Genomic DNA, 22,247 nt, shown 5'->3' with positions numbered 1-22,247 from the left:
ACCCTTATTAGGAAATAATAATATCAATATTATTATCAAGGGAGAACATATGTCATCTGAGCATGGTCTAAGCTTCATAGGTAGGTTCATACTAGGCTATCTGCCCGAGGGCATTTATAAGCCTAGCCCATTGTTTTGTGGCTTACGCCACCCCTTTAGTATGGGGAACTATACCCATTATTTTGCTGTGCCTCTGTCGAGCAGTGACACTGAGGTAATTCCTGGGGTATATCTGCGATCTCCCATCCATTGGTCAAGATTTCTCTTGAACAAGGCCAGCGAGGTGCTCTGCCTCACATGTACCGGGATTTTGTTCCACAGCATAGGGAGTCTTTGGGTGATGAATCTATCTCTCCAGCACGTCCTATTAATAGCCGTGTCGAGGTTTAAGTCTCCCGCCCTTGTGGCTCTGATGTATCTAGAATTTGTGAGGTGAAGCATATTCATCAAATCTGGGTTTGACAAGGCCTTGTATGTTAGGCAAAGGTCACCTCTGAGCAAGCGGTAAGCGACTGAATAGAGCTCGAGTTCTTTCAGTCGGGCAGCATAGGACAGATTTTTGAGACCCTTTATCCTTTTGGTGAGGAACTTTTGTGGCCTCTCCAGCTGCTGCAAGTGTCGGGTCAGATACATTCCGAATGGGGCATTGTACTCAATCATTGGTCTGATGAGTGATGAGTAAAGGGAGACTATGACCTCCCTTGATCTAGATGAGAATCCCTTCATGATAAGGTGGGCAATGTAGAAGGACTTCCTAACTACTTTAGCTACATGGGTGTTGAATGACAGACTACTATCAACCTGGGTTCCCAGGTCCCTGATAACTTCTTCTGTGCTCAGGGTATGCGTATTGACTTATTCACCTATAGTTAAATACATAGAAAATTGTTTGAAGGAGCGATGGAATCAATTTGTAGTCAATAGGGAATCTATGTCCATTTTAGGTATGGATATGAAAATAGTATACAAGACAGGATTCAATATTAAAAAATTGCTGGAAAGTTCAAAAGGTATATCTGCTAGAGTCAATAAACATACTACCAAATGTGGAAATTGCAATCAATGCCAATACATTAAAGTTTGCAGAGGTACCAGGTTAAATAATACAAATTCAACATTTTTACCAAGCATTAATGGCAATTGCAGTTCTACATTTGTGATATATTTGGCTACCTGTGTAGCATGCAACGCATTCTACATAGGTAAGACAGAAAGATATTTTAAAAGACGTATTTACGAGCATCAGTACGCCATCAGTAAAAAAGACAGTAGGAATGCTTTGTACCGTCATATGGTTAACACTAATGAAAGTCATTCATTTTTGTTTCATATTATTGATAAGGTGGAACAATCACCATATGGGGGTAACATCAAAGCTTTGCTTGGATTGAAAGAAAGTAGGTGGCAGATTATTTCTGATGCTACAAACTTTCCAGGTATTAATGACAACATCAGTATAAAACCATTTTTAATTTTGAAAAAATAGGTAGAGGATAGGTGTTTCGACTACCATGTCTACTATGTTCACAACAGTTGTAATCGTACAGTAATATAGCCATATATTACACAGTCAATGCTAAGGATTATTAGGAGCATGCATTTCAAGCCTCCATTATTTATTATTTATTAGGGTTACATTCAGGTACTTTTATAGGGCAAAAGGTTGATCATAGATTACATACCATTCAAGTTGTTATATTAATTATATATATTTTTACATTTTGTACATTTTTTAGTTATATATGTTTGTACATAAATTATGTAGTATTTTTTATATTTTATTGTATATGAATTATTACTATTTATACAGTGACATTTAGTAGTTTCACCAATGTGTATTTTTATATAAGTATTTGAGTATTATTGCACTGCAGAAAATTTTTGGCGCCAATTTTGGGTCAGATGATCTATTTAAACAATTGGAGTAGTTTGTTGTACGTTCTGAAGAAGTCTGGTCTCAGATGAAAGCGCTTAACGTACTTCATTTTATTTTGTGTTACAAATAAACTCAGTGTGTCCGAGCCGAGGCTTTTTTCGTTATTTGTTATCCTACCTGAAGCTACTTTTGCATCATTTAAGTTGTTGCTGTTATTGGACAGTTGCATAGTAGCCTATAGCACTAGAACATTTCTTTCTCTTCTTTCTTTTCTTGACTTCATGTACTCATATTTAAATTTATGTTAATGCACTTGCTGTAAGCTTTAAATAATGTTTGGATTAGTTACAGCTATTTAAAAGTGGGTAGATTAATACATTTGTATTAGCAGAATTCATCAGTAACAAACAGAATCTTGACTTACTGTTAACTTTATGGCATAAACAGAAAGTCAATGTAGTATGCAAAAACAGCTATAGGCACAGTATAGTACTGTGATAGTATAGTACTGTGATACGAAGAGTCCATCTGTTGTAAATCTCAAAGTAAAGGAAGTGGGTGCAGAAAAAGATGGTAGAATGGCAATCTGTGCATAGAAGTCATACTAACAGCACAATGATCTCACAGGTTTGGCAAATGTTTCTATTATCTAATGTACTAGGAATCTGCTTGGACTCATCATTGCATCTGCAGTCTGTTATTCTGTAAATTCAACAATGAATTTATTTTTCTTAGCTGTTTCTTCCATTTCAAACATAGTTAATGTCTACTTGTGCTGAAATGTCTGTTTCATGACCTAACAGCGTGAACTGTATATAGAGAAGCACAGCTAACATGATACATTTCAAATGCTATATTAGAAGTGCCACTTGTTTTGAGGCATTGCACCACACTTTTAGACTACATAGACTCTTTACAATGTTTTTTGAAAGTAGAATAAATATGTCCTGATTCATAAAAAATGTGCACTTGGTGGATTTATGCAGGAGTTGTAAATGTGTCATTATCACTACTGGGCTCTTCTCAAATGATTATCTGAGCAAAGTGTATTTAATACAGAATGTAAACTAGTTTGATTCCATGGACAAAGGTAGCACATCCACACAAATACTGCAATACTTAACTGCTAACTAGGTAAAACTAGCTTATTCTTGCAGGTGATTTTGGAACTAAAGTTTTCCTCCAAATATAAAAGCTAAAGGCTAATTTGACACATTGGCTTTGTATCTCTGCTGACCATTATCTAAATTGTCTCTGGCTAAATTGGAACTCCCTCCTCTTCCTACTCTAGCTAAGAGTACAATCAGTACAAAGGGAAAGAGTTGACACAAAGCAAGTGGAGTACAGACTTTCTTAAACAAGTAAAAAACAAGCTTTTATAATAAAAATACACCATGAGATTGTTTTACTTGCTTGTTTGGTATCCTTTCAGCTGTCTGTCAGAAGTCATGTCCCAGAGACTCTCCTATGTGTTTTACTCCGACACTTTAACACATGTCTGGTTTGTTCCTCATAGAATGGGATTCAGAGAAGTCAGAAAAATCTGAGTGTAAATTCAAGAAGCAGGCAGAGATGACTTGGGTTACAATATCACTATATGAGCTATGGATGATGTTTTGATGTGAATCCCACCATTACACCCCATGTCTAATATGCAGAATTGTATCTGTGGAACTTGGTATGCTGCTACTCCACCTGGATACAATGCCACTTCCTCCGTATCTATTCTAGCTGACTCTTCAGAGATTGGGTCTGCTAACTGGACCAGGGCTACCTGGTTTTATACTACAGAACCAGCCACTTCTGATTTTTTTTATATAAAATCTCATTTCTTACCTAGTTATTAAGAATTGTTTACTGCTTGTTTTGTGTCATTTTTTTTCTTTGCGTCATCTGTTTTGCCCTTGGACAAAACATTATTTAAGGCAATGTTTTATTTAATTTCTACACAACATTATCCCTTGATTGATTACTGAACTTTTTAGTATCTATGTATGCCTCTATAATGATCTATATAACCAGCTGGAACTTTCCCAGTTATCAAATGGCAATAAAAAATATATATGTGTGTGTTTGTGTGTGTGTGTGTGTGTGTGTGTGTGTGTGTGTGTGTGTGTGTATGTATAAATATACACATATACACAGACACACACACACACAATTGACTTTAATGAGTTTTTATGATTAAATGAATAAATAAAAAAACACATGATTATCAATTCCACATCCTTTCATGTTTCCACTGTTGCAATTTTTGTCATTGTTTGTGTGCAGATGTCACTGCAAAGGACTACAGGTGGAACTTTAAAAGTTGCAATGACTTCAGCACTGATAAGGCAGTATCTTAAATACAATGCTTCTGCTACATTATTATGGTATTTTTTCTTATATACCTAGAAAACTGAGAAGAGATTACCCATCTAAGATATTAATGAACCTGAGCACTGCCATCATGTTTCTGAACCTGGTCTTCCTAGTTGATGGATGGCTTGCGTCCTTTAAAATCGGTGGCCTGTGCATTGCTGTAGCAGCACTTCTACATTTTTTCCTTCTTACATCAATCACGTGGATGGGATTGGAAGCAGTGCACATGTATATTGCCTTGGTGAAAGTGTTCAACACCTACATACGACGCTACATTCTAAAATTCTGCATTGTTGGCTGGGGTAAGTGAAAAATGTTTTTTTTACTCTGATGCTAAAATTCAAAAGTAGAATATGGTCAAACAGTATACTAGATCAAAAGCTTCAAATCACAACTCCATATGTTGCAGTCACCACACAATATGAACGAAATGCATACTTTACCTAATATCCAGGAAATTATTTCAGACACACTTCAGATATATGAACCACGGCCTCTTATTGATGCAAAATAGAAATATAACTTGAGTTTTACTTTCTGAAACGTTTCTGAATTATTTTATTTATTTTAGAAGTGTTAGTAATAATATTGAAAACAAAAACTGACAAATGTAAGATCTGCGCTACCTTCTCCAAATATCATAAATACCAAGTAGCATGTACGCTCTATACCTCCTTAATTCTATATGCATAAAAGTTCTCAACATTCAACCTGATGGGTGTTCAAAACCACTATGAAACTTATTCTTATAATTGCTTTTCTGACTCCTGTGGTGTTTGCTCTTGTTTCCAGGTGGAACATACAAAGCCAGCAGTATTTCTCATTTTATATACTTTGCTTGCTGTAGATTTATACTGTATTAGTCAGAGGAGTGAATAGTGGTTATAATGTTTCTTTATATGTCACAGGACTACAACTCTGTGTTTTTTCTAGCATACCAGTGTAGTCAATGAAACTGTATTTATTTATTTTACTTTGAGGTACTATAACTGTAGTGGCCTGGTTTGGGGTGTAGTTTCTACAGTACTTTCATTATAATTTGTATTAGTTTTTAAAGAGTATGGGCAGGATTCAGGAAGGCTTACACGGAGTTTAAGAGTAGTGTAAGCCTCCGTGTAAGCCTCCTGATCCAGGAACAGCCCAAACCTCCGTGTAAGAGACAGCTAACATGTCTCTTACACGGACTGGGCATGGAAATGCTCAATACCTCATTTGCAGCTCAAAGATATGCAAATGAGGTATTTGAGCGATCCAAGAAGCCTAAACCAGTCCATGTAATGGACGTGTTAGCTGCAGAAATGTACTCAGCTGACAACTGAGTACATTTCTGCAAAATCAAAAACGGAGCTATGTCAGCTCCAAATAAAGGGTGCATTTGTTTCATTAAGCATGCCAATGGCCAAATATGTGGCCATTGGCATGAAAAAGTGTTGCAAAAGTATTTTAAATAACTTTTTTTTTCATGGGATTTCCATGTGTAACTGCAGCGCACACCAGCATAAACGGGTGCGCTGCCTAAAACTGAAAACCGAAGCTTATAAGCCCACAATTGTGGGATTTATGTATTACATGGAATGACAATGGAGGGACTAGCAGACCAAAAACAATATGGCCTCCGTGTAGTGGTTGTCAAGGGGGGGAAGCTCCATGTAAGACATGTAACTAAGTATTACTAGGCAATCCTATGTAAATGAGGGTAACAATACTGAATCACACTGCCACATAGGTAATGAGCACTTTCTGAGTAGTGTAAGAGTTACAGAAGGGGGAGGAACAGAGTAAGAGGTAGGTGACATCACGGGGGGGAATGATAGAAATAAATGTATCAGATTGGAGGGCAATGTAAGGTGACAGATGACAGACAGACATCAGGGAGAGAGGTGTGTCCCAACAGAACACTAGGAAAGTCAAGAAATAGAGGGTGTACACTATCCCTACACTCAAACTTTCTTGATATACGTGCATGCGCGCGTGTGCATGCTTGTAAGGCAGGTTCAACATGTGGGAGCGTGTTGCAAACCTTTTACAATGGTTTGCGCGGGCGTGCACATGTGTAAGGCAGTGTGCGTGCATTTTACCGTGAATCAGCCAAGTCCACACCGTGTAAGGATGTGTGCGCGCATGTAAGCAACTGTGAGCGTGCTTAACCTGGTATGCACATTGCTCCCCCTAAGGAAACAAAGAGGAAAAAGGAAACAACTAGATTCCAAGGAAGCTGTCAGAGGATACTGCTGGAGTTAATTGGTGATAACAATTGGAAGCAGGCAATTACACAGGCAGACTAGAAGCCCAACCCAGCACTTAAAACACTGCAAACAGCAGTGCAGGGTGTTTCTCACAAGAGATACTGCAAGAAAGTAAGCTATCAGAATTGAAAACTGAAAAAAGCTGAACTCAGAGCAGAAATGCTAGGGGCTGCCATAGCTGTTATAATCAGGCATAGGTGAATTGCTGAGGGTGGTGACAATGCAGATGCTGACAGACAACCCAGAGTGAGGAGAAGGAGAAGAGTATACAGGCCCAGGGTCACCTACCATGGGTTACATGAGCTGGAGATAGTAGAGCGCTACAAAGTGGACAGAGACCTTCTGCAGCAAATTGTTGAGCTGTGCAGGCCACGCCTCACACACAGAACCAACAGAGGGGAACCCATCCCAGTGGAAACCAAGGTATGTGTTGGCCTAAGAATACTAGCAACAGGTACCTTCCAGAGACCAACTGGTGATATGATGGGGATATCACAGGCATCAGCCTTCAGGGTACTGCACCAGTTCCTGGATGCCATGTCAGCACATATCGGTGACCATGTATATTTCCCCAATGCCTGTGAGGTTGTGGCCAGCAATATGCGTCTGTTCCAGCAAATAGCGGGATACCCTGAGGTACTGGGTGCAATAGACTGCACACACATACGCATCAAAGCACCAGCCGGTGAGCGGGTTAGAGCCTACATTAACCACAAGGGATTCCCCTCCATCAACTGCCAGGTCGTGTGTGATGCCCAGGGCATAATAATGAATGTGTGTGCTGGCTGCCCTGGGAGCTACCACGATTCCCACATCTGGCATCTGACGCAGCTGTACCAATCATTTGCCAGTGGGGACTTCCCACACGGACACCTAGTGGGGGATGCAGGTTATACACTTGAGCCATGGCTGATGACACCCATCAGAAATGCACACACACCTGAACAGGAACGCCATAATGAGGCACATGCACAAACACGTAATGTCATAGAGCGTGTGTTTGGGCTGCTCAAGTCACGGTTCCGGTGTCTGGACACATCTGGTGGAGCCTTGCAGCACACCAACTACATGTACCCAAATGATCATGATATGTGCTATGCTACATAATATGATCCTGCAGAAACAGCTGCAGCAGGACCAGCATAGGGCTGGGCCAAACATACCCCCACCATTGCCAAGGCCACCACAGGCAGAGGGTGACTCGGAGGAGGAGCAACCTGACCTTGCCCCAGTAGGCAGAAGGAGGTGTGCCTAGTATGCCCTGGCCTTGGCAAAGAGGCAACGCATAGCACATACACTTGGTCAGTAGGAACACTGGGACTGATACCCGCTCTGACTCACTCATATAGTAACAGGGATGCCTAACATGACACAACCTGCTTCCAAACATGTACAGGGAGTGTAGTATGTGCATCCGACAGAGGCAGCCCTGCAGCACCACCTGAGGCATGAATGCCATGTGTTAAGTAATGTAACACCATGTACCATATGCACACCTGAGGACCCTGACTAACATCCACCCTCACCAATCATAAACCACAAAAACACAAACCCACCTTCATAGGTACCACAAGGGATCGGAACCTAGATGTAATGCTACCCAGTGCCAGAAGTATAAACAGCAAGATGCATGCAGTGTAAACGCACACAGTATAGAGAATGTAGATATCAGTGCTGTAATAGAAAACTGGGTCAAAGCCCACATCAGCACCCTAACACTACCAGGTGACACCTCATACAGTGATGTACATGTGCAAAAACATGGAACAAGCTACAAAACGAGGGTGACTAGCAATAAATGTCATGGATAACCACACCCCCATGTTGGTACCACAACAAGAAGCAACATGGATTAGCCATGGTCAAATACCAATGGCTAAAACTGCCTACTACTATATAGCTTGCTGCAGACCACTGTTCTAATAGCAGGAACTGCACCAGGCCTATGTTCATAGGTTCATAGGTTCATACTAGGCTATCTGCCCTAGGGCATATATAAGCATAGCCCAGAGTTTTGTGGCTACTGCTACTCCTTCAGTTTGAAGGATAATATGCCCATTATTTTGCTGTGCCTCTGTCAAGCAGTGACACTGAGGTTATCCCTGGGGTATACCTGCGATCTCCCATCCAATGGTCAAGATTTCTCTTGCACAAAGCCAGCAAGGTGCTCAGCCTCACATGTACCAGGATGTTGTTCCACAGCATAGGGAGTCGCTGGGTGATGAATCTGTCCCTCCAGCACGTCCTATTAATAGCCGTGTTGAGGTTTAAGTCTCTTGCCCTTGTAGTTCTGATGGATTTAGAGGTTTTGAGGTGAAGCATGTTCATTAATTCCGGGTTGGACATGGCCTTGTATGTCAGGCACAGGTCACCTCTGAGCAGACGGTAAGTGACTGAATAGAGCTGGAGTTCCTTCAGTCGGGCAGCATAAGACATATTTTTGAGACCCTTTATCCTTCTGGTGAGGAATTTTTGGGGCCTTTCCAATTGCTGCAGGTGTCGGGCCAGATAAATTCCGAATGGGGCATTGTACTCAATCATTGGTCTGACGAGTGATAAGTACAGGGGAACAATGACCTCCCTTGATCTAGATGTGAATCCCTGCATGATCAGGTGGGCAATGTAGAAGGTCTTCCTAACTACTTTGGCAACATGAGTGTCAAATGAAAGGTTACTGTCAACCTGGGTGCCCAGATCCCTGATAACCTCTTCTGTGCTTAGAGGATTGCCACCTATATGGGAACTAGGGGTAACCTTGTTTTTCCCGAAGGGTATGACTATGCATTGTTTAGCATTTAACTTTAGGCCATGGCTCTGGCACCAGTTATCCGTTTCTATGAGACCCTTCTGAAGGATGTCTGTGTCAGATGGGTTTTCAACTATGGTTCCCAGTTTGCAGTCATCTGCAAACTTTGTCAGCCGTAATCCTCCTGTGTTTGCTGTACTTCTGAAAAGTAGATGTCGAACAAAAGTGGGCCCAGGACTGAGTCCTGTGGGACACCACTTGTGACAGGCTTGGAGTGTGACATGGCGCCAGAAACTCTGACCCTGTGGGTTCTGTTACTTAGCCAGTTTGCGACCCATCTTGTGATGTATGGGTTTACATTTAAGCTGGTGAGTTTTTCAATGATACCCGAGTGGGGTATTGTGTTGAAAGCCTTTGCCAGGTCAAGGTAGGCTGTGTGGACTGCCTTGCCCTCGTCAATGGCCTTGGTGACTGTTTCGAAAAAGTCAACCAAGTTTAAAAGGCATGATCTGCCCTTGACAAAGCCAAACTGGGTTGGATCCAAAGTCTGCAAGTCCCCTATGTCTTCATTTATGAGTTCCATTATGATCCTCTCCATAGCTTTGCAGACCAGGCTTGTCAAGCTGATGGGACGGTAGTTTCTGGGGTCGGTGGAGGCACCTCCTTTGTGAAGTGGGACCATCGTTGCTGTATGCCACTCCTTGGGTACGTATCCTGAGGTGAGGCTAAGATTAAACAGCTGCCCTAACTGCGGGTTTAATTCCTCATTGAGTTTGTGGAGCACACAACCGGGGACACCATCTGGTCCCATGGATGCTGTGTTTTTCGCCTTGGATAGAGCAGTTCTCACCTGAGCATTTGAGATGTTTGGGGGGCTACAATCCTCTGGTATAGATATCTCTCCTTTTGGGGGGGATGGGAGGGAGAAATCTGCACTGAACCTGTCAGCCAGTATGTTGGCAATGTCTGTAGGTTCAGTGATGTTTACATCATTTTGAACTAATTCTGAGCATATCTGGGAGTTTCCTCCCAGGTTTCTAACATAGCTAAAAAAGGCCTTACGATTGTCTTTTGAGTCCTTAGCCAGTTTTCTCTCAAAATTTGCCTTGGATGATGTTATGGGAGATCTCAGTTTTTACTTATAATGAGCAGGGGTGTCTTCCCTTCTACAGATTTTGTTCTATCTTGTAGTAGCTCCTTCCTTCTGTTGTAGAGCTTGTTTATGGCTGGGGTCCGCCAGACTGGATGCTTGCCTTTGGTACAAAGAGTCTTTGTTTTGTTTGGGATTGCCTGATCCATGCAGTCCTGGAGGTGCTGGTAGAAGGCATTTGTAAGTGATTCAGCGGCTTGGGTAATGGTTTCCGCTGGCTTGGGGGCCTTGAAAGAGACCACGCCAGTATTTAGAAGTGTGAAGTTGGCTTTTGAGAAGTTCTTCACTGTGGTCTTTTTTATCTGGGGTGGGGGCGGGATGTGGAATTCCAGTGAGATTAGTTTATGATCTGATCTCGCCAATGATGGGTATACTTCTGGTGTTGAACATTGTGACCCCATGTTCATGATGATGAGATCTAGTATGTTGTCTCCTCTTGTGGGGATGGTGACTAGTTGTTCCATGGCATTTGAGTTTATGAACTCTAGGAACCTTTGGGCTAGAGTGTTGGGGCTTGAGTAGTAATCCCAGTCTATATTTGGATAATTGAAATCACCCAGTATGATGGTGTTTGGAGATACATTTATCCCCTCCAGTGTTTTCAGGAAAGCTGTGTGAGGTTCCTGAGTTTGAGAGGGTGGCCTGTAACATGCTACAAACTGCAGAGCAGTCTTGCCTACGGTTAATTGCACCTGGATGGTCTCTGATGCATCGTGCATTGCCACCAACCTTGAGGTGAGGGTGTTCTTGATGAATATGGACACCCACCCTCCTTTCTTGGTGTTGTCCGGATTTTGGGGCCGGAACACATGATATGAGGTAACACCTGATAGTGCCGGGGTGCTGTCAGGAGCCTTGAACCAGGTTTCAGTCACAGCACAGACATCGATGTTCTCCATACTGAGAAGGGCTTCGAGTGCGTGCATCTTGAGGTTGAGACTTCTGGCACTGAGCAGCATTACCCTTAGTTTTTTTCCTTTTTTGTGTTCTAGGGTGGTAGGTTTAGAATCTGAGCCTTGCCTAAAAAAGGCACATTGGGGGTGGCAAGAGCCTTAGCCAAAATCCAGAAGCCCAGGGGAGACAGGTGCAAGCCGTCCCTTGCGAATCAGCATGGCTTGTCCAGCATGTCATCCCAGGCAGACAGACATTGGATCCCCTTTGAATAACACCATAGTTTAAGCCAATTATTACAGCTGATCATCTTGTCTCTGTATTGTGGCATCATTCTTGGTGAAGGTAGGATACTGCTCAAGGTCAGGGTCATACCTGCCTGGGCTACATAATCAGAGAGCTCCTCTATGTCTCTTTTCATGTAGTCCAGGGAGGTACATCAGGGAGGTACATCTCAGGTCGTTCACACCAGCATGGACAATGACTGAGTCATACTTGTACTTGCAGTTGAGTGACCTGAGTGCTTGCATTATGTGGTGGATTCCAGCGCCCGATAGGCAGCTTACTGTGACCTTCTCCTTACTCAATCTGGTGAGCGGGACGTCAGTGTGTCTGACTATGGAGTCACCTATGATGACTGTGTCTGGCATTGTGTTTGGCCTTAAGGGCTGTGACTGTTTGGCACACTGACTCTGTGATCTATGTGTTGCATGTGCTGTGCCCTGTGGAGGCAGTTGTTTGGGTGTCTGCTGTGGTGGCGTCTGCTGTTTTGGTAGATTTCTGATCAGAGCCTCCGAGTATGTCTTTGTGTGTTTATGTGTATGATTTGAAGTTGTGATAGTGCTATGTGAGACTGGGTTTGTGGTGTGTGTGGTTACCTTCTCCTCCTCTCTGGTCTTGCCAGTCCTATGTTGAGAGAGCTCAGCCTCCAGTTTGGCTATATAGTTGCATCTCTCGCATGTATTTGTGTTTTGTGGGAGAAGGAGAGGGTTGTCTGTGTACATGAGGCAATTGTAACATTGCCTCAATATTCCCAGGTTCACCAGCTGAGCAGGAGAGGACACTAGCAACTGATCCCTTGACATGCTAGAAGGAATAGACAAAAAACTGTTGGAATACAGGAAGATATCAAGCCCCCCAAACCACATTATATTGCTTGACTGACAATACCTACACATACACCATAGTTTCATAGTTTCACAGTTTACTACTAGGCTATCTGCCCTAGTGCATTTGTAAGCCTAGCCATAGTGATGTGGCTATTGCCACCCCTTATAGTGGTAATAAGTGTACAGAATAGATTCCGAATATTGTGCCTCTGACTTAGTAGTGACACAGGAGGACCCCTGGGGTAAACCTACAATCTCACATCCAGTTGACCAGATTTCTCTTGAAGAGAGTCAGTGAGGGACTCTGTCTAACATGAACTGGGATACTCTGCTAGAGTGTGAGAAGCCTTTGAGTTATGACTCTGTCCCTCCAGCATGTCCTATACATGTATGTGCTGATGTTCAAATCTTTAGCTCTCATGGTTCTGGTGGATTTGGATTGCTTGCAGTGGAGCATGTCCACCAAATCCTGATTGGACATGGTCTTGTATGTCAGGCATAGGTCACCTGTAAGTATGCGGTATGCCACTGAATAAAGCTGGATTTCCTTTAGTCTGGAAGCATATGACATGTGTTGTAGACCCCTGATCTTCTTGGTAAGGTACATTTGGGGTCTCAACAGCTGTTGCAAGTGCTGGGTGAGGTACATACCAAATGGGGCTTTGTATTCAATCATGGGCCTGATAAGGGAGAAGTATAGTAGTACAATGACCTCCTTTGATCTGGATGGAAAACCCTTCATGATAAGGTGGGCAAGATAGAAAGTCTAACCACTTTGGCAACATGGGTGTCAAACAAGATGTCACTATCTACATGTGTCCCCAGGTGTCTGATTTGTTTTCTGTGCTCAGTGGGTTGCTGTCTATGTATTGATTTGTGGGTACTTTGTTCCTCCCAAAGGGGATGACTACACATCAGTTGCATTCAGTTTCAGGCCATGATTCCGGCACCAGCTATCTGTCTTTGTGACGGCATTCTGTAGGATGTGTGTGCCAGCTGATGTATTCACTATGGTGCCTAGGTTGCAGTCATCTGCAAACTTTGTCAGCCACAACCCTCCTATGTTTGCTTTCACATCTGAAAAGTAAATGCCAAGTAAGAGGGGTCCCAGGACAGATCCTTGTGGGACACCACTAGTGACTGGCTTTGAATCTGACAAGGCACCTGCAATGTTGACTTTATGGGTTCTGTTTCTTAGCCATTTTGCAACCTATCCTGTGACATGGTGTTATATTTCAGCTGGTGAGCTTGTCTATGATGCCTGAGTGGGGTATTGTGTCAAAGGCCTTAGCCAAGTGCAGGTAGGCTGTGTGGACTGCGTAGCCCTCATCAATGGCCCTACTGACAGTTTCAAACTAGTCAACTAGGTGCAAAAGGCAGGATCTGCCCTGTACAAAGCTGAACTGGGTGGGATCAAGGGTCTGTAGGTCACCAATGTCTCTGTTTAAGATCTCCCTAATGACTCTTCCCATAGCTTTGCAGACAAGGCTGGTTAAGCTTGTGTGGTGGTAGTTGCCAGGATCTGTGGAGGCATCTCCTTTGTGGAGTGGGACCACTGTTGCTGTATGCCAGTGTTCAGGTACATATCCTGTAGCAAGGCTAAGGTTAAATAGCATTTGTATATACGGGTTTAGCTCCTTCTTGAGTTCACATAGCATGCAACTGGGGATACCATCAGGTCCCATTGCTGCTGCGTACTTGTCTTTGCTGAGTGCGGCTCTCACATGGACATCCGAGATTACACTGAGGTTACATTCAGCTGTGATAACTATCTTCTTTTGGGGGTGAGGGAGGGGGAAAATTGCACTGAACCTGTCTGCCAGAATGTTGCCAATATCTGTCAGGTCACTGAAATATATGTTGTTGTGTACCAACTCTGAGCATATCTGAGGGTTCCCACCCAGGTTTCTGACATAACTGAAGACGGCAGTGTGGTTATCTTCATTGTCTTTGGTGATTTATGTCTCCAAGTTGACCTTGGATGTCTTTATGAGAGAATGTAGCTTTTTACTAGTGCTGATCACAGCTGCCTTCCCTTTAGGATATGTAGCTCTGTCTTGCATTAGTATCCTTCATCTGTTATACAGTTTGTTTATGGCTGGGGTCCACCAGACAGGCCACTTTCCATTGGTGGAGAGGGTCTTGTTTTTATTTGTGATTGCATGGTCCATGCTTTCTCGGAGATGTCCGTAGAAAGCGTCTGTGAAGGAGTCACCATTGTGTGTTGTGGTTTCCACTGGCCCAGTGGGCTGAACGGATACCATCTCAGTCCAAAGAAGTGTGAAGTCAGCTTTTGAGATGTTTGTCACTATACTCTTTGTATTATACTAGCACTGACACAAGTGTAGACAATTTCCCAGAATCCATAAAAAAAAATGGACATGCAAAATGTAACACTTCCACAAGAGGGGTAAGAATACTGGATGTGATAATCAGAAATATGTGTACTGGATGTCAAGATGAGAAGTGTATCCCTCACTGGTAAGACCAGACCATAGAGTAATCACACTGTAGTTACACATCCCGACCAGAGTCCCTGGCCAGATTACCACAGTGAAACACATGTATAAAGCATAGCTTGCACCCCTACAAACCAATGTGGAATCCATGAAAAGCCCTGTGCAGGTCCAGAATATGGGACACACTGCAGAACATGTTATACAGGTATACCATGAACACAGCCAAGAGTGCTTGGAGTCTGCAATCACAAACAACAAGACACAATGCCATACACCCAGGCATCTGGCATGCTGGACTCCAGCAATTACTAAACCATTGAAGAGAATGAGGAAGCTACCACATGATAGATCAAACATAAAAAGTGAAGTAATCAGTGATCACTAGTATGGCAATAAAATGTGTCCACACATACAATCCACTAAGGCCAGGCAAAACAAGTAGAATCTGTGAATCCAGTGGCAATGTGACACCTGTCCCAAGTACACACACAACAACAACTCACCCCAATAAATACAAATGTACGTGATAGACGCAACCATGTAGCCAAACCGGAGCCTAAGCGCCCCCAAATTAGTACTGTCAAAACTAGTCAGGAGGACAAGGTAACCACATACACCACAAACCCAGTCCCACATAGACCTACAACGACTGTAAACCAAACACATAAACACAAAAACATTCCCAGAGGCCCTAATTACAAACACACAACACCAACACAAGCCTCCAAAGCAGACACCCAATAAAACAACCTCCAGACATAGCACATGTAACACATAGTACACAAAGCTGGTGTTCCAAACAGTCACAGGACAGAAGGAGAAACAACATGCCTGATACAGTTGTAATAGGTGACTCCATAGTGAGACATGCTGCTGTCCCAGGGATGGCTTGCACCTGTTACCCATGTGCATCTGGATATTGCCTAAGGCTTTTGCAACCTACAGAGATCCTTTCGTAGGCAAGGCCGAAAAGACCAACCCACCACCATAGAAAACAAAACTGGAAAGAAACAGAAGGGTAATGCTGATCAATGCCAGATGTGTAAACCTCAATATGCATGCTCCTGAGGCCCTCCCCAGTATGGAGAACATTAATGTCTGTCCAGTGATAGAAACCTGCTGCAAGCCTCAGGACAGCACACCAGCACTACCAGGTAATACCACATATCATGTGTTATGGCCACAAAACCTGTAACAAAACATAAAAGGAGGGTGAGTATCCATATTCAGCATAGACAGCCATACGTCCAGTTAACTGACAATGCTTATGTCATTGCAGTCCACCCATGTGCAACTAACTGTAGGCAAGACTGCTGTACAGTCTGTAGCATGCTACAGACCACACTCTCACACACAGGAACCCCACCCCACTGTCCTGAAGACAGTGGACAGTATGAATGTACCACCAAATACAAAACAAGGTACACACGAATTACCACATAGGTGGTAAACCAGTATGTGTGGAAGGAGTAATCAGGGACCTAGTGACACAAGTGGACAGTCACCTGTTATGTGACAGTCACATCGCCAATTTGTCTTGGAAGACTGTCTATATTGGACACTGTATCATAAAAGGATTCACATCTACGTCAACAAAGGTCATTGTGCCCCTATACTGTTCCCCTATCAGACCATATTGTAATACAATGCCTCATTTGGGATGTACATTACCTGGCACCTGCAGCAGTTAGAAAGACCTCAAAGGTACCTCAGCAAGAGTCAGAAAGGGTCCCAAATATATCACATATGCTGCCTGGCTGTAGACACCACAGCTGAATGCAGTCACATACTGCCTACACAGAGGCATTGTATGTCTGTTGTACAAGTCCATGTCCAACACAGAAGTAATGGACATGCTCCACCCCAGAAAACTCAAAGCCATCGGAGCTGTGTGAGTCAGACATGTCAACCTTAACACATAATCAAATAGGATGTGCTGGAGGGACAGATACCTAACCCTGAGTCTCTCCACACCCTGGAACAGAATACCACTACATGTTAGGCAGAGCCCCTCACTGACAATCTTCAACAGGAAGTTAGCAAAATGGATGGATAATTGTAGATGTACACTGGGGGTCTTTACTGTGTCATGTCCAGACAGAGGCACAGCTAAGTAAATCATAAATGGCCATAATATTCACATAGCAAGGGGTGGCAAAAGCCACACACACTGTGGCTAGGCTTACAAATGCCCTAGGGTGGATAGCCTAGTATGAACCTATGAACCTATTATGATACAAATTGTACATGACACTAAGGATAACCCCAAGGCTGCTGCAACTGATGGTAGTGAGCGTGTTGTGAATTCCTGGATATGCTCTGGATCACACAAATATTATAAACAACATACCAAACACACACACGTATTGCCAACATACATCCTGACAGGTGCAGTGCAAACCCCCCCCTCATAATGCCAAATATCTTTCCCAGCAGACTGCTGCCTCCCTGACATTATGTCAGCCTTACCACAGGATATGTACCCAAAGAGCAGTGTACAACAACAGTGGTTGTTCTCAAGAAAGGTGTCGCCTGAATGGATACTAAAAACAACCACCACCACAGAATCCTGAGAAGCTTGGTCTGCACAGCTATGGAAAGGATCAGCATGTACCGCAGACATAATGATATTGGGGATCTATTGACACCCGACCCTACCCAGTGTAGGTTTATGAAGTGCAGACCCCACCCCTAAACATGTGTGACTCAGTTGAAACAGTAATTGAGGTCACTGATGAGGGCAATGTGGTCCACACAGTGTAGCTGGACCTTGCAAAGCCTTCCATACAATACCCTATGTGTTCAATATAGATATGCTCACCAGCTTATATATACACCCCAATGTCACTAGAGGGGTTGCAAACCAGACCAACGACAGAACTGACAAGGTCAGACATGATGCAGCCATGTCAGACTACAAACCACATATAACAGGTATCCCACAAAGCTTGGTCCTGGGACCTTCCCCGTCTGGTATATATGCCCCATAGGTACAGGCCAACATGTAAGGACTGTGCCTGAACATGTTTGCAGAGGACTACAAACCGCCTAACATATCTGACACTCCAGCTGACACGAGCATCCCACAAAAGGGCCACATAGAAACAGACAACCGGTGCCATAGCCATGTCAGCATGTTAAATGGAGAAAACTGTATAGTCAACCTCTGTGAATATACAGTAAGTGACCACCAATTACCACATAGGTGTCAACCCATTACATACTTAACATGTAATGACAGACCTGGGTACACAAGGTGATAGATATCCTGCATTGGACAAACATGTGGCTGTAGTGTTAACAGAAACAATCCATATACCAACCTAATCATGAAGGTTATGACATCTAGATAAGGGGAGGTCATTGTGGTTCTGCAGTTATCCTGCATCAGCATTACAAATTACCACAACAGCCCCTGTGGGGTGTACCTCAGCAGACACCACCATCAACTGTAAAGTCCACAGCAGTACCTCACCAGGAGTATCAAAGAGCTTGAACACATGTAATGTGTTGCCTGATTAAACAGAGTGCAACTCCACACACTGCCATGCTGGCCACCCAGACGCAAGCTGTGCCTGATGTAGAAACCATGTCTAAGCTGGAATCAATGAACATGCTGCACCTTGTACAATCTGAATGGCAGTGAGCTATGCACATGAGGGACCTGAACCCCAGCACTGACATACATAGGACAAGCTGTACTGCATTATCCATAACACAGAAGCCACCCCCACGCATGAGTAAACTACCAGTACAGGTTATCCATAGAGTCACTCATTGATTCTCCTCAACAGGAATCTTAATGAGTGGATGGGAGATGGTAGGTTTACCCTGGGTATCAATGTTATGTCACAGGTAGACAGAGGCACAGTATACTAAACAAGACACATGTCATTGCAAACTACACTTACAATGTGTCGAAGGACAAACACACTCTCTGACTAGCATTAGAAATGGCCTAGGGCACATCGGTAGTGTTTGCCAATGTACACCTATGTTGTGGAAAACACTACTGATGTTGGATGAGGCTGTTGTAAGTAGTTCATATCTGAACATAATGCAACATGGTCAGATAGGTTCATAGGTTCATAGGTTTATACTAGGCTATCTGCCCTAAGGGAGTTATAAGCCTAGCCCAGAGTTTTGTGGTGTACGCCACCCCATATATGTAAACAATACTGTGCCCATTAGTTTGTCGTGCCTCTGTCCAGCAGTGACACAGAGACGATCCCTGGGGTAAACCTATGATCTCCCATCCACAGGTCAAGATTCCCCTTGAACAGAGCCAGCGAGGTGCTCTGCCTCACATGGACCGGGATTGTATTCCACAGCATAGGGAGTCTCTGAGTGATAAATCTATCCCTCCAACATGTCCTACTTATATCCCTGCTAAGGTTTAAGTCACTTGCCGTAGTGGTTCTGGTGGATTTGGTGATTTTGAGGTGGCGCATGTCCATTACTTCCTGGTTGGACATGGCCTTGCATGTCAGGCACATGTCACCTCTGAGCAGACGGTATGTGACTGAATAGAGTTGGAGTGTCTTCAATCTGGCAGCATATGACAGATGTTGGAGTCCCTTTATCCTTTTGGTGGGGGACTTTTGGGGTCTCTCCAATTGCTGCAGATGTCGGGTGAGATACATCCAGAATGAGGCATTGTACTCGATCATTGGTCTGATAAGTGAAGAGTACAGGGGAACAATGCCCTCACTAGATCTGGATGTGAATCCCATCCTGATCAGGTGGGCAATGTAGAAGGTCTTTCTAGCCACTTTAGCAACATGAGTGTCAGAAGAAAGGCCACTGTCAACCTGGGTCCCCAGATCCATGATAACCTCCTCTGTGCTTAGAGGATTGCCACCTATATGGTAGCTTGGGGTTACCTTGCTTTTCCCGAAGGGTATGACTATACATGTTTTGGCATTTAACTTCAGGCCATGGCTCTGGCACCAGCTATCACTTTCCGTGAGTCCCTTCTGAAGGATATCCGTGTCTGATGCACTGTCCACTATGGCGCCCAGTTTGCAGTCATCTGCAAACTTTGTCAGCCAAAGTCCTCCCATGTTGGCCTGTACTTCTGAGAAGTAGATGACGAACAATAGGGGGCCAAGGACTGAGCCCTGTGGGACACCACTTGTGACTGGCTTGGAGTCTGACATAGCGCCAGCAACTCTAACCCTGTGGGTCCTGTCCTTAAGCCAGTTTGCAACCTATCTTGTGACATATGGATTTACATTTAAGTTGGTAGGTTTTTCTACAATACCCGAGTGGGATATTGTGTTGAAAGCCTTTGCAAGGTCAAGGTAGGCTGTATGGACTGCCTTTCCCTCATCGATGGCCTTAGTGACTGTTTTGAAGAAGTTGACCAAGTTCAAAAGGCATGATCTGCCATTGACCAAGCCAAACTGGGATGGGTCCAATGTCTGCATGTCCCCTATATCATTGTTTATGAGCTCCATTATGATCCTCTCCATAACTTTGCAAACTAGACTTGTTAAGCTTATGGGGCAGTAATTACCAGGGTCCGTAGAGGCACCACCTTTGTGCAGATGTGCACAACTGGACCTTAACCAGGCTGTTGTGCACACTATGGAAATGTAAAGCAGTGATAGTACTAAAGCCCAGGATACTGTCCACCACAGTGAAAGTACTGAACCACTACACTATACAGTACTACAGTGTTAGGTCAGTATGAACGGATGTTGACAATTGTATGCAAAGTATCCCATGCAAAACCTGCAGGCACAGTATAATCCCTGTTGTGTTCACACAAAAAGCATTTGGACAGTGACTACACAACATGGCACAGAACACACAACTATAAACTGGAGATATTTGTTGAAGGTCACACTCATCCACAAATGTGATGGGCTGCAGAGTTCAACATATGGAAAGCTCACACTGGGCATGCTCACACACTTTGATAAATGAGACATCTTTCACACAACATGCCATGGGAAGGCTGAACTGGGCATGCTCACACACTTAGTCCAAATGTTCCTCTTAGCAACTGGGAAAACACAGCACAGGATGCTCATTCCCCTTTCTAAACACTGATGATGTCAGCACCCTGTAAGTATATCAGGAGAAAAAAAATCTCCCAGTAATCCGAGTAGCACGCTCTGCTAATGCATCAGTCTCTAGTGTCATAATATCGTTAGGTAGGGGTTTGAATCTGGCAAGTGTGTATGAAGAGGGGGGAAGTGTGTGTGTATGAAAGGAACATCCCTTTTGGCAACTGTGAAAACACACCACAGGATGCCCATTCCCCTTTCTAAACACCGATGATGTCAGCACCCTATAAGTATATCAGGGGAAAAACAATCTCCAAGTAATGTGAATAGCGAACTCTGCTAATGCGTCCGTCTTTAGTATCATAACATAGTTAGGTAGGAGTTTGAATCCGGCAAGTGTGTATGAAGGGGGGTAAGTGTGTGTAAGCATGTATGAAAGGAACATCCCTTTTGGCAACTGTGAAAACACACCACAGGATGCCCATTCCCCTTTCTAAACACCGATGATGTCAGCACCCTATAAGTATATCAGGGGAAAAGAAATCTTCCAGAAATGCGAATAGTGTGCTCCGCTAATGCGTCTGTCTCTAGTGTCATAACATAGTTAGATAGGGGTTTGAATCCAGCAAGTGTGTATGAAGGGGTGTAAGTGTATATGAAAGGAACATCCCTTTTGGCAACTGTGTAAACACACCACAGGATGTCCATTCCCCTTTCTAAACGCCGATGATGTCAGCACCCTATAAGTACATCAGGGGAAAAGAAATCTCCCAGTAATACAAATAGCACGCTCTGCTAATGCGTCCATCTCTAGTGTCATAACATAGTTAAGTAGGGGTTTAAATCCAGCAAGTGTGTATAAAGGGGTGTAAGTGTGTATGAAAAGAACGTCCCTTTTGGCAACTATGTAAACACACCACAGGATGCCCATTCCCCTTTCTAAACACCGATGATGTCAGCACCCTATAAGTATATCAGGGGAAAAGAAATCTCCCAGTAAGGCGAATAGTGCCCTCTGCTAATGTGTCCATCTTTAGTGTCATAACATAGTTAGGTACAGGTTTAAATCCAGCAAGTGTGTGTGAAGGGGGGTAAGTGTGTATGAAAGAAACATCCCTTTTGGCAACTGGGAAAACACACTACAGGATGCACATACCCCTTTCTAAACGATATCACAATTATTTATGGCTTTTGATTTCAGACATGTCACGTGTGTTTTGCTCACACAGAATGCCCATGTGTGTGGGTTGTTTCTCACAATAATGCATGACATCGATTAAACCAGTTATGGCAATGCACACATGATGTATGTGTGTGCCAAATACACATATGTACCTGTGACCTTCAATAGTTACCATGTGTGATGCCTGCCACATGTGAATACATGGTATT

General features: G+C 43.5%; 1 protein-coding gene across 5 annotated transcripts in view; it reads left to right on the top strand.

Annotated features, from left to right (window-relative positions):
- The window catches only part of ADGRG6 (adhesion G protein-coupled receptor G6), a 1,156,656-nt gene that overhangs the window by 1,003,244 nt on the left and 131,165 nt on the right, over positions 1 to 22,247 (top strand). For all 5 annotated transcript variants that reach the window (XM_044058511.1, XM_044058431.1, XM_044058747.1 and 2 more), the window contains one exon: positions 4,274 to 4,542. In XM_044058511.1, the coding sequence (XP_043914446.1) occupies positions 4,274 to 4,542 (269 nt within the window). The remainder of the gene's footprint in view (positions 1 to 4,273; positions 4,543 to 22,247) is intronic.

This window comes from Protopterus annectens, chromosome 1.part0 (assembly GCF_019279795.1).
Source record: "Protopterus annectens isolate FY-2018-M chromosome 1.part0, PAN1.0, whole genome shotgun sequence".
NCBI lineage: Eukaryota > Metazoa > Chordata > Ceratodontiformes > Protopteridae > Protopterus > Protopterus annectens.
Note: the sequence above shows the minus strand (reverse complement) of the source record. Positions and strands in the feature narration are given on the sequence as shown.